Source organism: Salvelinus alpinus, chromosome 25 (assembly GCF_045679555.1).
Source record: "Salvelinus alpinus chromosome 25, SLU_Salpinus.1, whole genome shotgun sequence".
NCBI lineage: Eukaryota > Metazoa > Chordata > Actinopteri > Salmoniformes > Salmonidae > Salvelinus > Salvelinus alpinus.
The window spans coordinates 45,865,039-45,886,967 of NC_092110.1; the positions used below are offsets into that span (position 1 = coordinate 45,865,039).

Below are 21,929 nucleotides of genomic sequence, written 5' to 3' on the forward strand. Positions count from 1 at the left end.
GTTAGGGTGGTGTGGGTTAGGGTGATGTGGGTTGGGGTGGTGTGGGTTGGGGTGGTATGGGGTGGTGTAGGTTAGGGTGGTGTAGGTTAGGGTGGTGTAGGTTAGGGTGGTGTGGGTTGGTGTGGTGTAGGTTAGGGTGGTATGGGGTGGTGTGGGTTAGGGTGGTGTGGGTTAGGGTGGTGTGGGTTAGGGTGGTGTGGGTTGGGGTGGTGTGGGTTAGGGTGGTGTGGGTTAGGGTGGTGTGGGTTGGGGTGGTGTAGGTTAGGGTGGTGTGGGTTAGGGTGGTGTGGGTTAGGGTGGTGTGGGTTGGGGTGGTGTAGGTTAGGGTGGTGTGGGTTAGGGTGGTATGGGGTGGTGTAGGTTAGGGTGGTGTAGGTTAGGGTGGTGTAGGTTAGGGTGGTGTGGGTTAGGGTGGTATGGGGTGGTGTAGGTTAGGGTGGTGTAGGTTAGGGTGGTGTAGGTTAGGGTGGTGTGGGTTGGGGTGGTGTAGGTTAGGGTGGTGTGTGACAGACGGCTCACTTCCAGGTGGGTTCTATTTTAAACCTCCTGTAATAATGTGATTCATACCTGGGTTCTATTTAAACCTCCTGTAATAATGTGATTCATACCTGGGTTCTGTTTTAAACCTCCTGTAATAATGTGATTCATACCTGGGTTCTATTTTAAACCTCCTGTAATAATGTGATTCATACCTGGGTTCTATTTTAAACCTCCTGTAATAATGTGATTCATACCTGGGTTCTGTTTTAAACCTCCTGTAATAATGTGATTCATACCTGGGTTCTGTTTTAAACCTCCTGTAATAATGTGATTCATACCTGGGTTCTATTTTAAACCTCCTGTAATAATGTGATTCATACCTCGGTTCTGTTTTAAACCACCTGTAATAATGTGATTCATACCTGGGTTCTGTTTGAAACCTCCTGTAATAATGTGATTCATACCCGGGTTCTATTTGAAACCTCCTGTAATAATGTGATTCATACCTGGGTTCTGTTTTAAACCTCCTGTAATAATGTGATTCATACCTGGGTTCTATTTGAAACCTCCTGTAATAATGTGATTCATACCTGGGTTCTATTTTAAACCTCCTGTAATAATGTGATTCATACCTGGGTTCTATTTGAAACCTCCTGTAATAATGTGATTCATACCTGGGTTCTATTTTAAACCTCCTGTAATAATGTGATTCATACCTGGGTTCTATTTTAAACCTCCTGTAATAATGTGATTCATACCTGGGTTCTGTTTTAAACCTCCTGTAATAATGTGATTCATACCTGGGTTCTATTTTAAACCTCCTGTAATAATGTGATTCATACCTGGGTTCTATTTTAAACCACCTGTAGAAATGTGATTCATACCTGGGTTCTATTTTAAACCACCTGTAATAATGTGATTCATACCTGGGTTCTATTTGAAACCTCCTGTAATAATGTGATTCATACCTGGGTTCTGTTTTAAACCTCCTGTAATAATGTGATTCATACCTGGGTTCTATTTTAAACCTCCTGTAATAATGTGATTCATACCTGGGTTCTATTTTAAACCACCTGTAGAAATGTGATTCATACCTGGGTTCTATTTTAAACCTCCTGTAATAATGTGATTCATACCTGGGTTCTGTTTTAAATCTCCTGTAATAATGTGATTCATACCTGGGTTCTATTTGAAACCTCCTGTAATAATGTGATTCATACCTGGGTTCTGTTTTAAACCTCCTGTAATAATGTGATTCATACCTGGGTTCTATTTGAAACCTCCTGTAATAATGTGATTCATACCTGGGTTCTGTTTTAAACCTCCTGTAATAATGTGATTCATACCTGGGTTCTATTTGAAACCTCCTGTAATAATGTGACTCATACCTGGGTTCTATTTTAAACCTCCTGTAATAATGTGATTCATACCTGGGTTCTATTTTAAACCTCCTGTAATAATGTGATTCATACCTGGGTTCTATTTGAAACCTCCTGTAATAATGTGACTCATACCTGGGTTCTAGGTATAGATGTGTTAAAGTTGGAAATATGTCTGTTCTATTTGAAGCCTTTCTGTGAATGAGTCCCAAGTGACACCCTTTTCCCTATGTAGAGCACTATATACCCTCTGTAGTGCGCTGTATACCCTCTGTAGTGCACTATATACCCTCTGTAGTGCGCTATATAGGGAATTTGGATACACAATGTGTTTTTTGAGTGTGCCAAAATGGACTGTCCTCGTTCTTCATCACTGACCCTCATCCTCTTCTTCCTCTCAGCAACTCCTCCGTGAGATGCAGCAGATGGCTAGCCGGCCGTTCGCCACCATTAATGTGGCCTTGGAAATGGACGAGGAGCCGCCGGACCTAATTGGTGGAATCGTCAAGGTGAGTGTGACCTCAGACTGTGACATCACTGTCCTGTCAGCCAATCCCCTTCCCCCAAGCCACTTGTCCTCAGATCTGTGGTGTCAGCAATGGGGGAATGTTTTCATCATCATCAGGTCTCCTCTTCATCATCATCCGTTCTCCTCTTCATCATCCTCAGTTATCTTCATCATCATCCGTTCTCCTCTTCATCATCATCAGTTATCTTCATCATCATCAGTACTCCTCTTCATCATCATCAGTTATCTTCATCATCATCCGTACTCCTCTTCATCATCCTCAGTTATCTTCATCATCAGTACTCATCTTCATCATCCTCAGTTATCTTCATCATCAGTACTCCTCTTCATCATCCTCAGTTATCTTCATCATCACCCGTTCTCCTCTTCATCATCCTCAGTTCTCCTCTTCATCATCCTCAGTTCTCCTCTTCATCATCATCAGTTATCTTCATCATCATCAGTTCTCCTCTTCATCATCCTCAGTTCTCCTCTTCATCATCCTCAGTTCTCCTCTTCATCATCCTCAGTTCTCCTCTTCATCATCATCCTCAGTTATCTTCATCATCATCCTCAGTTCTCTTCGTCATCCTCAGTTATCTTCATCATCCTCAGTTCTCCTCTCTTCCATTGCGTTATTGGTGAAAAGGAGTATTCCTATCAGTAACACTTTATTTTGATAGAGTAGATGTTCAATAACTGTCAACATTTCAACTAACTATCCACTTCCCTTATGTTAACCCTAGCCGTAACCTTGGCAAGCAGTTTCTTAACAACAGATAACAGATTTTAAAAAGTATTATATGTAGTTGGGCCTTGCTTAAGTAAGGCGTATGTAGAGTTCTTAGTGGCACTATGGAGCCTCACCAGGGTTCCTATGACTGCACTATGGGGCCTCACCAGGGTACCTATGACTGCACTATGGGGCCTCACCAGGGTACCTATGACTGCACTATGGGGCCTCACCAGGGTACCTATGACTGCACTATGGGGTCTCACCAGGGTACCTATGACTGCACTATGGGGCCTCACCAGGGTTCCTATGACTGCACTATGGGGCCTCACCAGGGTACCTATGACTGCACTATGGGGCCTCACCAGGGTACCTATGACTGCACTATGGGGCCTCACAAGGGGACCTATGACTGCACTATGGGGCCTCACCAGGGTACCTATGACTGCACTATGGGGCCTCACCAGGGTACCTATGACTGCACTATGGGGCCTCACCAGGGTACCCATCAATCAACCAAATGTATTTATAAAGTCCTTTCTACATCAGCCGATGTCACAAAGTGCTATACAGAAACCCAGCCTAAAACACCAAACAGCAAGCAATGCAGATGTAGAAGCACGGTGGCTAGGAAAAACTCCCTAGAAAGGCCAAATCCTAGGAAGAAACCTAGAGAGGAACCAGGCTCTGAGGGGTGGCCAGTCCTCTTCTGGCTGTGCCAGGTTGAGATTATAAGAGTACATGGCCAAGATGTTCAAACGTTCATAGATGCCCAGTAGGGTCAGATAATAATAATCACTGTGGTTGTAGAGGGTACAACAGGTCAGAACCTCAGGAGTAAATGTCAGTTGGCTTTTCATAGCCGATCATTCAGAGTTAGAGACAGCAGGTGCGGTAGAGAGAGAGAGTCGAAAACAGCAGGTCTGGTACAAGGTAGCACGTCCGGTGAGCAGGTCAGGGTTCCATAGCCGCAGGCAGAACAGTTGAAACTGGAGCAGCAGCCCGGCCAGGTGGACTGGGGACAGCAAGGAGTCATCAGGCCAGGTAGTCCTGACGCATGGTCCTAGGGCTCAGGTCCTCCGAGAGAGAGGGAGAGAGAATTAGAGGGAGCATACTTAAATTCACACAGGACACCGGATAAGACAGGAGAAGTACTCCAGACATAAGACTGACCCTAGCCCCCTGACACAAACTATTGCAGCATAAATACTGGAGGCTGAGACAGGAGGGGTCGGGAGACACTGTGGCCCCATCCGATGATACCCCCAGACAGGGCCAAACAGGCAGGATATAACCCCACCCACTTTGCCAAAGCACAGCCCCCACACCACTAGAGGGATATCTTCAACCACCCACTTACCATCCTGAGACAAGGCCGAGTATAGCCCACAAAGATCTCCCCCACGGCATGAACCAGAGGGGGGCGCCAAACCCGGACAGGAAGATCACGTCAATGACTCAACCCACTCAAGTGACTCAACCCACTCAAGTGACGCACCCCTCCTAGGGACGGCATGGAAGAGCACCAGTAAGCCAGTGACTCAGCCCCTGTAATAGGGTTAGAGGCAGAGAATCCCAGTGGAGAGAGGGGAACCGGCCAGGCAGAGACAGCAAGGGCGGTTCGTTGCTCCAGTGCCTTTCCATTCACCTTCACACTCCTGGGCCAGACTACACTCAATCATAGGACCTACTGAAGAGATGAGTCTTCAATAAAGACTTAAAGGTTGAGACCGAGTCTGCGTCTTTCACTTGGGTAGGCAGACCATTCCATAAAAATGGAGCTCTATAGGAGAAAGCCCTGCCTCCAGCTGTTTTCTTAGAAATTCTAGGGACAGTAAGGAGGCCTGCATCTTGTGACCATAGTGTATGTGTAGGTATGTACGGCAGGACCAAATCGGAAAGATAGGTAGGAGCAAGCCCATGTAATGCTTTGTATTTTAGCAGTAAAACCTTGAAATCAGCCCTTGCCTTAACAGGAAGCCAGTGTAGAGAAGCTAGCACTGGAGTAATATGATCACATTTGTTGGTTCTAGTCAAGATTCTAGCAGCCGTGTTTAGCACTAACTGAAGTTTATTTAGTGCTTTATCTGGGCGGCCGGAAAGTAGAGCATTGCAGTAGTCTAATCTAGAAGTGACAAAAGCATGGAGTAACTTTTCTGTATCATTTATGGACAGAAGGTTTCTGATTTTTACAATGTTACGAATATGGAAAATGGCGGTCCTTGAAATGTTCGTCAAAAGAGAGATCAGGGTCCAGAGTAGCGCAGTTTTATTTGAGACTGCTGTACAACCATCAAGATGAATTGTCAGATTCAACAGAAGATCTTTGTTTCTTGGGACCTAGAACTAGTATCTCTGTTTTGTCTGAGTTTAAAAGTAGAACATTTGCCGCCATCCACTTCCTTATGTCTGAAACACAGGCTTCCAGGGATTGCAATTTTGGGGATTCACAATGTTTCATCAAAATGTACAGCTGTGTATCGTCCGCATAGCAGTGAAAGTTAACATGATGTTTCCGAATGACATCCCCAAGAGGTAAAATATATAGTGAAAACAATAGTGGTCCTAAAACGAAACCTTGAGGAACACCGAAATGTACAGTTGATTTGTCAGTGGACAAACCATTCACAGAGACAAACTGATATCTTTCCAACAGATAAGACGTAAACCAGGCCAGAACTTGTCCGTGTAGACCAATTAGGGTTTCCAATCTCTCCAAAAGAATGTGGTGATCGATGGTATCAAAAGCAGCACTAAGGTCTAGGAGCACGAGGACAGATGCAGAGCCTTGGTCTGATGCCATTAAAAGGTCATTTACCACCTTCACAAGTGCAGTCTCAGTGCTATGATGGGGTCAGAAACCAGACTGAAGCGTTTCGTATACATTAGTTGTCTTCGGGTTGGCAGTGAGTTGATGGGCAACAGCTTTTTCAAAAATGTTTGAGAGGAATGGGAGAATTGATATAGGCCGATTTTAGTTTTTTACATTTTCCCGGTCAAGGTTTGGCTTTTTCAAGAGAGGCTTTATTATTGCCACTTTTAGAGCGTTTGGTACACATCCGGTAGATAGAGAGCCGTTTATTATGTTCAACATAGGAGGGCCAATCACAGGAAGCAGCTCTTTCAGTAGTTTAGTTGCAATAGGTTCCAGTATGCAGCTTGACGGTTTAGAGGCCGTGACTATTTTCATCAATGTGTCAAGAGATACAGGATAAAAAAAACTTCAGTGTCTCTCTTGATCCTAGGTCCTAGCAGAGTTGTGCAGACTCAGGACAGCTGAGCTTTGGAGGAATACGCAGATTTAAAGAGGAGTCCGTAATTTGCTTTCTAATGATCACGATCTTTTCCTGAAAGCCATCCTCACTTGGGGAATGCTGCTTTTTAGTTAGCTTTGCGACAGTATCAAAAATACATTTTGGATTGTTCTTATTTTCCTCAATTAAGTTAGAAAAATAGGATGATCGAGCAGCAGTGAGGGCTCTTCGATACTGCACGGTACTGTCTTTCCAAGCTAGTCGGAAGACTTCCAGTTTGGTGGAGTCCCATTTCCATTCCAGGACAACTGAGCAGATTCAAAGAGGAGTCCTTAATTTGCTTTCTATTGATCGTGATCTTTTCATCAAAGAAGTTGATGAATTTATATTATACTATATTATATATTATATTATACTTATAATTTATCATAAATGCTGCTGTGATGAATGCTGCTTTGTGGTTAGTTAATTAGTTTTAGCTTGGCGACAGTATAAAACATAGATTATTCTCCTCAATTAGGTTGGAAAAATAGGATGATTGTGCATCAGTGAGGGCTCTTCGATATTGCACGGTAATGTCTGTACAAGCTAGTCAGGAAACTTACCGTTTGGTGGAGTGCCCATTTCCGTTCCAATTTTCTGGAAGCTTGCTTCAGAGCTCGGGTATTTTCTGTGTACCAGGGAGCTAGTTTCTTATGACAAATATTTTTTGTTTTTAGGGGTGCGACTGCATCTAGGGTATTGCACAAGGTTAAATTAAGTTCCTCAGTTAGGTGGCTAACCAATTGTTGTACTCTGACGTCCTTGGGTAGGCAGAAGGAGTCTGGAAGGGCATCAAGGAATCTTTGGGTTGTCTGAGAATTTATAGCACGACTTTTGATGATCCTTGGTTGGGGTCTGAGCAGATTATTTGTTGCGATTGCAAACGTAATAAGATGGTGGTCCGATAGTCCAGGATTATGAGGAAAAACATTAAGATCCACAACATTTATTCCATGGGACAAAACTAGGTCCAGAGTATGACTGTGGCAATGTTGGACAAAACCCACTGAATCGATGATGGCTCTGAAATCCTTTTGGAGTGGGCCTGTGGACTTTTCCATGTGAATATTAAAGTCACCAAAAATCTGAATATTATCTGCCATGACTACAAGGTCCGATAGGAATACAGGGAACTCAGTGAGGAACGCTGTATATGGCCCAGGAGGCCTGTAAACTGTAGCTATATAAAGCCTGTAAACAGTAGCTATGAAAGGTGATTGAGTAGGCTACATACAGTGGGGCAAAAAAGTATTTAGTCAGCCACCAATTGTGCAAGTTCTCCCACTTAAAAAGATGAGAGAGGCCTGTAATTTTCATCATAGGTACACTTCAACTACGACAGACAAAATGAGAAAAAAAATCCAGAAAATCACATTGTAGGATTTTTAATGAATTTATTTGCAAATTATGGTGGAAAATAAGTATTTGGTCACCTACAAACAAGCAAGATTTCTGGCTCTCACAGACCTGTAACTTATTTATTAATCTTCTTTAAGAGGCTCCTCTGTCCTCCACTCGTTACCTGTATTAATGGCACCTGTTTCAACTTGTTATCAGTATAAAAGACACCTGTCCACAACCTCAAACAGTCACACTCCAAACTCCACTATGGCCAAGACCAAAGAGCTTGAAGAGTTGAATGAAAAAAAAGTTGTGAGGGGAAAACTAAAAATATAAACGGTAATTAAAAAGTAAAAACCGTAAAGTTGTCAGGTAGCAAAGTAAGGTTGGATAAGTAAGGTTGAATAAATAAAGTTATTCCTTATTCTTCTGGAAAATGTTCTCCCATGTGCTGGAGTTTTGTCCAACATTAATTCAGAAATGTTTGGAATTTTTGGTGCGTCGCAAGATGTTATGGGATAGCCTGCTCGGCGAAGGATTCATGGGATGCTGCCCATTTTAAAGTAACTTGGAATTGGGACATGCCAATTGTGACGTCCTGCCTAGAAATACTGCCTGAAAAATACAGCATGCTTGTTGATTGGGATACAGCCTATGTGTGAGGAGAGCAGGATAGGGATTGCTAGAGGGATTGCTAGAGGGATTGATAGAAGAGAGAGAATGTTCTCTGTTGGGTGAGGCTAGAGTGTTAACTGTCTTCACACTACAATCCACTGTGTCTGTCTGACTGGAGAGCTCTGATGAAATGTTGCAGTAAAGTGTACAGGAGCATTCAACAGTGAGCTGGTTAACCTGACTGCCAGTCTGTTTCTGCTCTTTACCCAACTCCTTGTCACGCCCAGCAGGACTGTTGATATGACACAGAGAATTAAATATCTCTATCGTCTTACCTGATGTCTCTCTTTCCTGTCCAGACGGTGCCCAAGCCCATCGCCATGGAGCCGTGTTTTGGGAACAAGGCTGCTGTCCTCTCCATCTTCGTCCGTTTACCCAGAGGCACTGGGGGCATCCCCCCACCCGGTCAGTCTGGTAAGATAGAGGGATGACACCCCCCCTCTCTCTCTCCCTCTCTCTCTCTCTCTCTCTCTCCTGTCTCTCTCTATCCCCTCTCTCTCTCTCTACTCCCTCCCCCCCCCCCCCCCTCTCTCTCTCCCCCCCACTCTCTCTCTCTCCCCCCCCCCCACTCTCTCTCTCTCTCCCCCCCACTCTCTCTCTCTCTCCCCCTTCTCTCTCCCCCCTCTCTCTCCTTATCCCTCCCCCTCTCTCCCAGCCTGTCAGCTTTAGGTCTTTTATTAATTAAATTGTCACTCTGTCATAACAAAACCTTCCATCTGGAGCTCACAGAGGCGGCCTCCTCCCCGGGGTTCTGTTTCAGTCCTTTACACAACGTCATTTTTCATCATGTTCTGTCCATCAACATCCCTGCTGTCACGTCATCATGTCCTGTCCATCAACATCCCTGCTGTCACAGCATCATGTTCTGTCCATCAACATCCCTGCTGTCACATCATCATGTCCTGTCCATCAACATCCCTGCTGTCACATCATTATGTTCTGTCCATCAACATCCCTGCTGTCACATCATCATGTCCTGTCCATCAACATCCCTGCTGTCACATCATCATGTCCTGTCCATCAACATCCCTGCTGTCACATCATCATGTCCTGTCCATCAACATCCCTGCTGTCACATCATCATGTCCTGTCCATCAACATCCCTGCCGTCACATCATCATGTTCTGTCCATCAACATCCCTGCTGTCACATCATCATGTTCTGTCCATCAACATCCCTGCTGTCACATCATCATGTCCTGTCCATCAACATCCCTGCTGTCACATCATCATGTCCTGTCCATCAACATCCCTGCTGTCACATCATCATGTCCTGTCCATCAACATCCCTGCTGTCACATCATCATGTCCTGTCCATCAACATCCCTGCTGTCACATCATCATGTTCTGTCCATCAACATCCCTGCTGTCACATCATCATGTCCTGTCCATCAACATCCCTGCTGTCACATCATCATGTCCTGTCCATCAACATCCCTGCCGTCACATCATCATGTCCTGTCCATCAACATCCCTGCCGTCACATCATCATGTCCTGTCCATCAACATCCCTGCCGTCACATCATCATGTCCTGTCCATCAACATCCCTGCTGTCACATCATCATGTCCTGTCCATCAACATCCCTGCTGTCACATCATCATGTCCTGTCCATCAACATCCCTGCTGTCACATCATCATGTCCTGTCCATCAACATCCCTGCTGTCACATCATCATGTTCTGTCCATCAACATCCCTGCTGTCACATCATCATGTTCTGTCCATCAACATCCCTGCTGTCACATCATCATGTCCTGTCCATCAACATCCCTGCTGTCACATCATCATGTCCTGTCCATCAACATCCCTGCCGTCACATCATCATGTCCTGTCCATCAACATCCCTGCCGTCACATCATCATGTCCTGTCCATCAACATCCCTGCTGTCACATCATCATGTCCTGTCCATCAACATCCCTGCCGTCACATCATCATGTCCTGTCCATCAACATCCCTGCTGTCACATCATTATGTCCTGTCCATCAACATCCCTGCTGTCACATCATCATGTCCTGTCCATCAACATCCCTGCCGTCACATCATCATGTCCTGTCCATCAACATCCCTGCCGTCACATCATCATGTCCTGTCCATCAACATACCTGCTGTCACATCATCATGTTCTGTCCATCAACATCCCTGCTGTCACATCATCATGTCCTGTCCATCAACATCCCTGCTGTCACATCATCATGTCCTGTCCATCAACATCCCTGCTGTCACATCATCATGTCCTGTCCATCAACATACCTGCTGTCACATCATCATGTTCTGTCCATCAACATCCCTGCTGTCACAAACCTCCTTCAGCCTCCAACCATTATTCTGTTAGCACTTTAGCCCCTGCTATGGTAATGTTATGTGTCATCAAATGTTATTGGTCACATACACATGGTTAGCAGATGTTATTGGTCACATGGTTAGCAGATGTTATTGGTCACATACACATGGTTAGCAGATGTTAATGGTCACATGGTTAGCAGATGTTAATGGTCACATACACATGGTTAGCAGATGTTAATGGTCACATGGTTAGCAGATGGTAATGGTCACATGGTTAGCAGATGTTATTGGTCACATGGTTAGCAGATGGTAATGGTCACATGGTTAGCAGATGTTATTGGTCACATGGTTAGCAGATGTTAATGGTCACATACACATGGTTAGCAGATGTTAATGGTCACATGATTAGCAGATGTTATTGGTCACATACACATGGTTAGCAGATGTTATTGGTCACATGGTTAGCAGATGTTATTGGTCACATGGTTAGCAGATGTTATTGAGTCACATGGTTAGCAGATGTTATTGGTCACATGGTTAGCAGATGTTATTGGTCACATGGTTAGCAGATGTTATTGGTCACATGGTTAGCAGATGTTATTGAGTCACATGGTTAGCAGATGTTATTGGTCACATGGTTAGCAGATGTTATTGGTCACATGGTTAGCAGATGTTATTGGTCACATGATTAGCAGATGTTAATGGTCACATGATTAGCAGATGTTATTGGTCACATGGTTAGCAGATGTTATTGGTCACATGATTAGCAGATGTTAATGGTCACATGGTTAGCAGATGTTAATGGTCACATGGTTAGCAGATGTTATTGGTCACATGATTAGCAGATGTTAATGGTCACATGATTAGCAGATGTTATTGGTCACATGGTTAGCAGATGTTATTGGTCACATGATTAGCAGATGTTAATGGTCACATGATTAGCAGATGTTATTAGTCACATGATTAGCAGATGTTATTGGTCACATGGTTAGCAGATGTTATTGGTCCCATGGTTAGCAGATGTTATTGGTCACATGGTTAGCAGATGTTATTGGTCACATGGTTAGCAGATGTTATTGGTCACATGGTTAGCAGATGTTATTGGTCACATACACATGGTTAGCAGATGTTATTGAGTCATCTAACAATTCCACAACTACTTAATGAACGCAAATCTAAGTAAAGGAAGGAATAAGAATATATACATATAAATATATAGATGCTCAATGACAGAGTGGCATAGGCAAGATGCAATAGATGGTATAAAATACAGTATATGTGAGATTAGCTGTGATTAACATCCGTACCTGATTAAAATGCTTTAATTCTGAACACTCTGACGTAGAACTATGTTAATAGACTGTATGTTTATGTAAACACTCTGACGTAGAACTATGTTAATAGATTGTATGTTTATCTAAACACTCTGACGTAGAACTATGTTAATAGACTGTATGTTTATCTGAACACTCTGACGTAGAACTATGTTAATAGACTGTATGTTTATGTAAACACTCTGACGTAGAACTATGTTAATAGACTGTATGTTTATGTGAACACTGACGTAGAACTATATTAATAGACTGTATGTTTATGTAAACACTCTGACGTAGAACTATGTTAATAGACTGTATGTTTATGTAATACACTCTGACGTAGAACTATGTTAATAGATTGTATGTTTATCTAAACACTCTGACGTAGAACTATGTTAATAGATTATGTTTATCTAAACACTCTGACGTAGAACTATGTTAATAGATTGTATGTTTATGTAAACACTCTGACGTAGAACTATGTTAATAGATTGTATGTTTATCTAAACACTCTGACGTAGAACTATGTTAATAGACTGTATGTTTATCTGAACACTCTGACGTAGAACTATGTTAATAGACTGTATGTTTATGTAAACACTCTGACGTAGAACTATGTTAATAGACTGTATGTTTATGTGAACACTCTGACGTAGAACTATATTAATAGACTGTATGTTTATGTAAACACTCTGACGTAGAACTATGTTAATAGACTGTATGTTTATGTAAACACTCTGACGTAGAACTATGTTAATAGATTGTATGTTTATCTAAACACTCTGACGTAGAACTATGTTAATAGATTATGTTTATCTAAACACTCTGACGTAGAACTATGTTAATAGATTGTATGTTTATCTAAACACTCTGACGTAGAACTATGTTAATAGACTGTATGTTTATCTGAACACTCTGACGTAGAACTATGTTCATAGACTGTATGTTTATCTGAACACTCTGACGTAGAACTATGTTAATAGACTGTATGTTTCTCTAAACACTCTGACGTAGAACTATGTTAATAGACTGTATGTTTCTCTATATAATAAACACTAACCAGATTCATCTATATAATACACACTAATCAGATTCATCTATATAATACACACTAATCAGATTCATCTATATAATACACACTAACCAGATTCATCTATATAATACACACTAATCAGATTCATCTATATAATACACACTAATCAGATTCATCTATATAATACACACTAACCAGATTCATCTATATAATACACACTAACCAGATTCATCTATATAATACACACTAATCAGATTCATCTATATAATACACACTAATCAGACATGAATCTATATAATACACACTAATCAGATTCATCTATATAATACACACTAACCAGATTCATCTATATAATACACACTAACCAGATTCATCTATATAATACACACTAATCAGATTCATCTATATAATACACACTAATCAGACATTAATCTATATAATACACACTAACCAGATTCATCTATATAATACACACTAATCAGATTCATCTATATAATACACACTAATCAGATTCATCTATATAATACACACTAACCAGATTCATCTATATAATACACACTAATCAGATTCATCTATATAATACACACTAATCAGATTCATCTATATAATACACACTAATCAGATTCATCTATATAATACACACTAATCAGATTCATCTATATAATACACACTAATCAGATTCATCTATATAATACACACTAATCAGACATGAATCTATATAATACACACTAACCAGATTCATCTATATAATACACACTAATCAGATTCATCTATATAATACACACTAATCAGATTCATCTATATAATACACACTAACCAGATTCATCTATATAATACACACTAATCAGATTCATCTATATAATACACACTAATCAGATTCATCTATATAATACACACTAATCAGATTCATCTATATAATACACACTAATCAGATTCATCTATATAATACACACTAATCAGATTCATCTATATAATACACACTAATCAGATTCATCTATATAATACACACTAATCAGATTCATCTATATAATACACACTAACCAGATTCATCTATATAATACACACTAATCAGATTCATCTATATAATACACACTAATCAGATTCATCTATATAATACACACTAACCAGATTCATCTATATAATACACACTAATCAGATTCATCTATATAATACACACTAATCAGATTCATCTATATAATACACACTAATCAGATTCATCTATATAATACACACTAACCAGATTCATCTATATAATACACACTAATCAGATTCATCTATATAATAAACACTAACCAGATTCATCTATATAATACACACTAATCAGATTCATCTATATAATACACACTAATCAGATTCATCTATATAATACACACTAATCAGATTCATCTATATAATACACACTAATCAGATTCATCTATATAATACACACTAATCAGATTCATCTATATAATACACACTAACCAGATTCATCTATATAATACACACTAATCAGATTCATCTATATAATACACACTAATCAGATTCATCTATATAATACACACTAACCAGATTCATCTATATAATACACACTAATCAGATTCATCTATATAATACACACTAATCAGATTCATCTATATAATACACACTAATCAGATTCATCTATATAATACACACTAACCAGATTCATCTATATAATACACACTAATCAGATTCATCTATATAATAAACACTAACCAGATTCATCTATATAATACACACTAATCAGATTCATCTATATAATACACACTAATCAGATTCATCTATATAATACACACTAATCAGATTCATCTATATAATACACACTAATCAGATTCATCTATATAATACACACTAACCAGATTCATCTATATAATACACACTAATCAGATTCATCTATATAATACACACTAACCAGATTCATCTATATAATACACACTAACCAGATTCATCTATATAATACACACTAATCAGATTCATCTATATAATACACACTAATCAGATTCATCTATATAATACACACTAACCAGATTCATCTATATAATACACACTAACCAGATTCATCTATATAATACACACTAATCAGATTCATCTATATAATACACACTAATCAGATTCATCTATATAATACACACTAATCAGATTCATCTATATAATACACACTAATCAGATTCATCTATATAATACACACTAATCAGATTCATCTATATAATACACACTAACCAGACATGAACCTATATAATACACACTAACCAGATTCATCTATATAATACACACTAATCAGATTCATCTATATAATACACACTAATCAGATTCATCTATATAATACACACTAATCAGATTCATCTATATAATACACACTAATCAGATTCATCTATATAATACACACTAATCAGATTCATCTATATAATACACACTAACCAGATTCATCTATATAATACACACTAATCAGATTCATCTATATAATACACACTAATCAGATTCATCTATATAATACACACTAACCAGATTCATCTATATAATACACACTAATCAGATTCATCTATATAATACACACTAATCAGATTCATCTATATAATACACACTAATCAGATTCATCTATATAATAAACACTAACCAGATTCATCTATATAATACACACTAACCAGATTCATCTATATAATACACACTAACCAGATTCATCTATATAATACACACTAACCAGATTCATCTATATAATACACACTAATCAGACATGAATCTATATAATACACACTAATCAGACATGAATCTATATAATACACACTAATCAGACATGAATCTATATAATACACACTAATCAGATTCATCTATATAATACACACTAACCAGATTCATCTATATAATACACACTAATCAGATTCATCTATATAATACACACTAACCAGATTCATCTATATAATACACACTAACCAGATTCATCTATATAATACACACTAACCAGATTCATCTATATAATACACACTAATCAGATTCATCTATATAATACACACTAATCAGATTCATCTATATAATACACACTAATCAGATTCATCTATATAATACACACTAATCAGATTCATCTATATAATACACACTAATCAGATTCATCTATATAATACACACTAACCAGACATGAACCTATATAATACACACTAACCAGATTCATCTATATAATACACACTAACCAGATTCATCTATATAATACATACTAATCAGATTCATCTATATAATACACACTAATCAGATTCATCTATATAATACACACTAATCAGATTCATCTATATAATACACACTAATCAGATTCATCTATATAATACACACTAACCAGATTCATCTATATAATACACACTAATCAGATTCATCTATATAATAAACACTAACCAGATTCATCTATATAATACACACTAATCAGATTCATCTATATAATACACACTAATCAGATTCATCTATATAATACACACTAATCAGATTCATCTATATAATAAACACTAACCAGATTCATCTATATAATACACACTAACCAGATTCATCTATATAATACACACTAACCAGATTCATCTATATAATACACACTAACCAGATTCATCTATATAATACACACTAACCAGATTCATCTATATAATACACACTAATCAGACATGAATCTATATAATACACACTAATCAGACATGAATCTATATAATACACACTAATCAGATTCATCTATATAATACACACTAATCAGATTCATCTATATAATACACACTAATCAGATTCATCTATATAATACACACTAACCAGATTCATCTATATAATACACACTAATCAGATTCATCTATATAATACACACTAATCAGATTCATCTATATAATACACACTAATCAGATTCATCTATATAATACACACTAATCAGATTCATCTATATAATACACACTAATCAGATTCATCTATATAATACACACTAATCAGATTCATCTATATAATACACACTAACCAGATTCATCTATATAATACACACTAATCAGATTCATCTATATAATACACACTAATCAGATTCATCTATATAATACACACTAATCAGATTCATCTATATAATACACACTAATCAGATTCATCTATATAATACACACTAACCAGATTCATCTATATAATACACACTAACCAGATTCATCTATATAATACACACTAATCAGATTCATCTATATAATACACACTAATCAGATTCATCTATATAATACACACTAACCAGATGCATCTATATAATACACACTAACCAGATTCATCTATATAATACACACTAATCAGATTCATCTATATAATACACACTAACCAGATTCATCTATATAATACACACTAACCAGATTCATCTATATAATACACACTAACCAGATTCATCTATATAATACACACTAATCAGATTCATCTATATAATACACACTAATCAGATTCATCTATATAATACACACTAACCAGATTCATCTATATAATACACACTAACCAGATTCATCTATATAATACACACTAACCAGATTCATCTATATAATACACACTAATCAGATTCATCTATATAATACACACTAACCAGATTCATCTATATAATACACACTAACCAGATTCATCTATATAATACACACTAATCAGACATGAATCTATATAATACACACTAACCAGATTCATCTATATAATACACACTAATCAGATTCATCTATATAATACACACTAACCAGATTCATCTATATAATAAACACTAATCAGATTCATCTATATAATACACACTAACCAGATTCATCTATATAATAAACACTAATCAGATTCATCTATATAATACACACTAATCAGATTCATCTATATAATACACACTAACCAGATTCATCTATATAATACACACTAATCAGATTCATCTATATAATACACACTAATCAGATTCATCTATATAATACACACTAACCAGATTCATCTATATAATACACACTAATCAGATTCATCTATATAATACACACTAATCCGATTCATCTATATAATACACACTAACCAGAATCATCTATATAATACACACTAATCAGATTCATCTATATAATACACACTAATCAGATTCATCTATATAATACACACTAATCAGATTCATCTATATAATACACACTAATCAGATTCATCTATATAATACACACTAATCAGATTCATCTATATAATACACACTAACCAGATTCATCTATATAATACACACTAACCAGATTCATCTATATAATACACACTAATCAGATTCATCTATATAATACACACTAATCAGATTCATCTATATAATACACACTAACCAGATTCATCTATATAATACACACTAATCAGACATGAATCTATATAATACACACTAATCAGACATGAATCTATATAATACACACTAACCAGATTCATCTATATAATACACACTAACCAGATTCATCTATATAATAAACACTAATCAGATTCATCTATATAATACACACTAACCAGATTCATCTATATAATAAACACTAATCAGATTCATCTATATAATACACACTAATCAGATTCATCTATATAATACACACTAACCAGATTCATCTATATAATACACACTAATCAGATTCATCTATATAATACACACTAATCAGATTCATCTATATAATACACACTAATCAGATTCATCTATATAATACACACTAATCAGATTCATCTATATAATACACACTAATCAGATTCATCTATATAATACACACTAATCAGATTCATCTATATAATACACACTAACCAGATTCATCTATATAATACACACTAACCAGATTCATCTATATAATACACACTAATCAGATTCATCTATATAATACACACTAATCAGATTCATCTATATAATACACACTAATCAGATTCATCTATATAATACACACTAACCAGATTCATCTATATAATACACACTAACAAGATTCATCTATATAATACACACTAATCAGATTCATCTATATAATACACACTAATCAGATTCATCTATATAATACACACTAATCAGATTCATCTATATAATACACACTAACCAGATTCATCTATATAATACACACTAATCAGATTCATCTATATAATACACACTAATCAGATTCATCTATATAATACACACTAATCAGATTCATCTATATAATACACACTAATCAGATTCATCTATATAATACACACTAATCAGATTCATCTATATAATACACACTAACCAGATTCATCTATATAATACACACTAATCAGATTCATCTATATAATACACACTAATCAGATTCATCTATATAATACACACTAATCAGATTCATCTATATAATACACACTAATCAGATTCATCTATATAATACACACTAATCAGATTCATCTATATAATACACACTAATCAGATTCATCTATATAATACACACTAATCAGACATGAATCTATATAATACACACTAATCAGACATGAATCTATATAATACACACTAATCAGATTCATCTATATAATACACACTAACCAGATTCATCTATATAATACACACTAATCAGATTCATCTATATAATACACACTAACCAGATTCATCTATATAATACACACTAACCAGATTCATCTATATAATACACACTAACCAGATTCATCTATATAATACACACTAATCAGATTCATCTATATAATACACACTAATCAGATTCATCTATATAATACACACTAATCAGATTCATCTATATAATACACACTAATCAGATTCATCTATATAATACACACTAACCAGATTCATCTATATAATACACACTAATCAGATTCATCTATATAATACACACTAATCAGATTCATCTATATAATACACACTAACCAGATTCATCTATATAATACACACTAATCAGATTCATCTATATAATACACACTAATCAGATTCATCTATATAATACACACTAATCAGACATGAATCTATATAATACACACTAATCAGACATGAATCTATATAATACACACTAATCAGACATGAATCTATATAATACACACTAATCAGACATGAATCTATATAATACACACTAATCAGACATGAATCTATATAATACACACTAATCAGATTCATCTATATAATACACACTAATCAGATTCATCTATATAATACACACTAACCAGATTCATCTATATAATACACACTAACCAGATTCATCTATATAATACACACTAACCAGATTCATCTATATAATACACACTAACCAGATTCATCTATATAATACACACTAACCAGATTCATCTATATAATACACACTAACCAGATTCATCTATATAATACACACTAATCAGATTCATCTATATAATACACACTAATCAGATTCATCTATATAATACACACTAACCAGATTCATCTATATAATACACACTAATCAGATTCATCTATATAATACACACTAATCAGATTCATCTATATAATACACACTAATCAGATTCATCTATATAATACACACTAATCAGATTTATCTATATAATACACACTAATCAGATTCATCTATATAATACACACTAATCAGATTCATCTATATAATACACACTAATCAGATTCATCTATATAATACACACTAATCAGATTCATCTATATAATACACACTAACCAGATTCATCTATATAATACACACTAACCAGATTCATCTATATAATACACACTAATCAGACATGAATCTATATAATACGCACTAATCAGATTCATCTATATAATACACACTAACCAGATTCATCTATATAATACACACTAATCAGATTCATCTATATAATACACACTAACCAGATTCATCTATATAATACACACTAATCAGATTCATCTATATAATACACACTAACCAGATTCATCTATATAATACACACTAATCAGATTTATCTATATAATACACACTAATCAGATTCATCTATATAATACACACTAATCAGATTCATCTATATAATACACACTAATCAGATTCATCTATATAATACACACTAATCAGATTCATCTATATAATACACACTAACCAGATTCATCTATATAATACACACTAACCAGATTCATCTATATAATACACACTAATCAGACATGAATCTATATAATACACACTAATCAGATTCATCTATATAATACACACTAACCAGATTCATCTATATAATACACACTAATCAGATTCATCTATATAATACACACTAATCAGATTCATCTATATAATACACACTAACCAGATTCATCTATATAATACACACTAACCAGATTCATCTATATAATACACACTAATCAGATTCATCTATATAATACACACTAATCAGATTCATCTATATAATACACACTAATCAGATTCATCTATATAATACACACTAACCAGATTCATCTATATAATACACACTAATCAGATTCATCTATATAATACACACTAATCAGATTCATCTATATAATACACACTAACCAGATTCATCTATATAATACACACTAATCAGATTCATCTATATAATACACACTAATCAGATTCATCTATATAATACACACTAATCAGATTCATCTATATAATACACACTAATCAGATTCATCTATATAATACACACTAATCAGATTCATCTATATAATACACACTAATCAGATTCATCTATATAATACACACTAACCAGATTCATCTATATAATACACACTAACCAGATTCATCTATATAATACACACTAACCAGATTCATCTATATAATACACACTAACCAGATTCATCTATATAATACACACTAACCAGATTCATCTATATAATACACACTAATCAGATTCATCTATATAATACACACTAATCAGATTCATCTATATAATACACACTAATCAGATTCATCTATATAATACACACTAATCAGATTCATCTATATAATACACACTAATCAGACATGAATCTATATAATACACACTAATCAGACATGAATCTATATAAT

At 36.2% G+C, this 21,929-nt stretch overlaps 1 protein-coding gene across 5 annotated transcripts in view; it reads left to right on the plus strand.

The window, feature by feature from the left end:
- The window catches only part of LOC139554034 (attractin-like), a 233,635-nt gene that overhangs the window by 200,517 nt on the left and 11,189 nt on the right, over window positions 1-21,929 (plus strand). For 4 of the 5 annotated variants that reach the window (XM_071366930.1, XM_071366931.1, XM_071366932.1 and 1 more), the window contains exons 27-28: window positions 2,261-2,368; window positions 8,712-8,826. In XM_071366930.1, the coding sequence (XP_071223031.1) occupies window positions 2,261-2,368; window positions 8,712-8,826 (223 nt within the window). The remainder of the gene's footprint in view (window positions 1-2,260; window positions 2,369-8,711; window positions 8,827-21,929) is intronic. The other variant, XM_071366934.1, reaches the window with a different exon arrangement.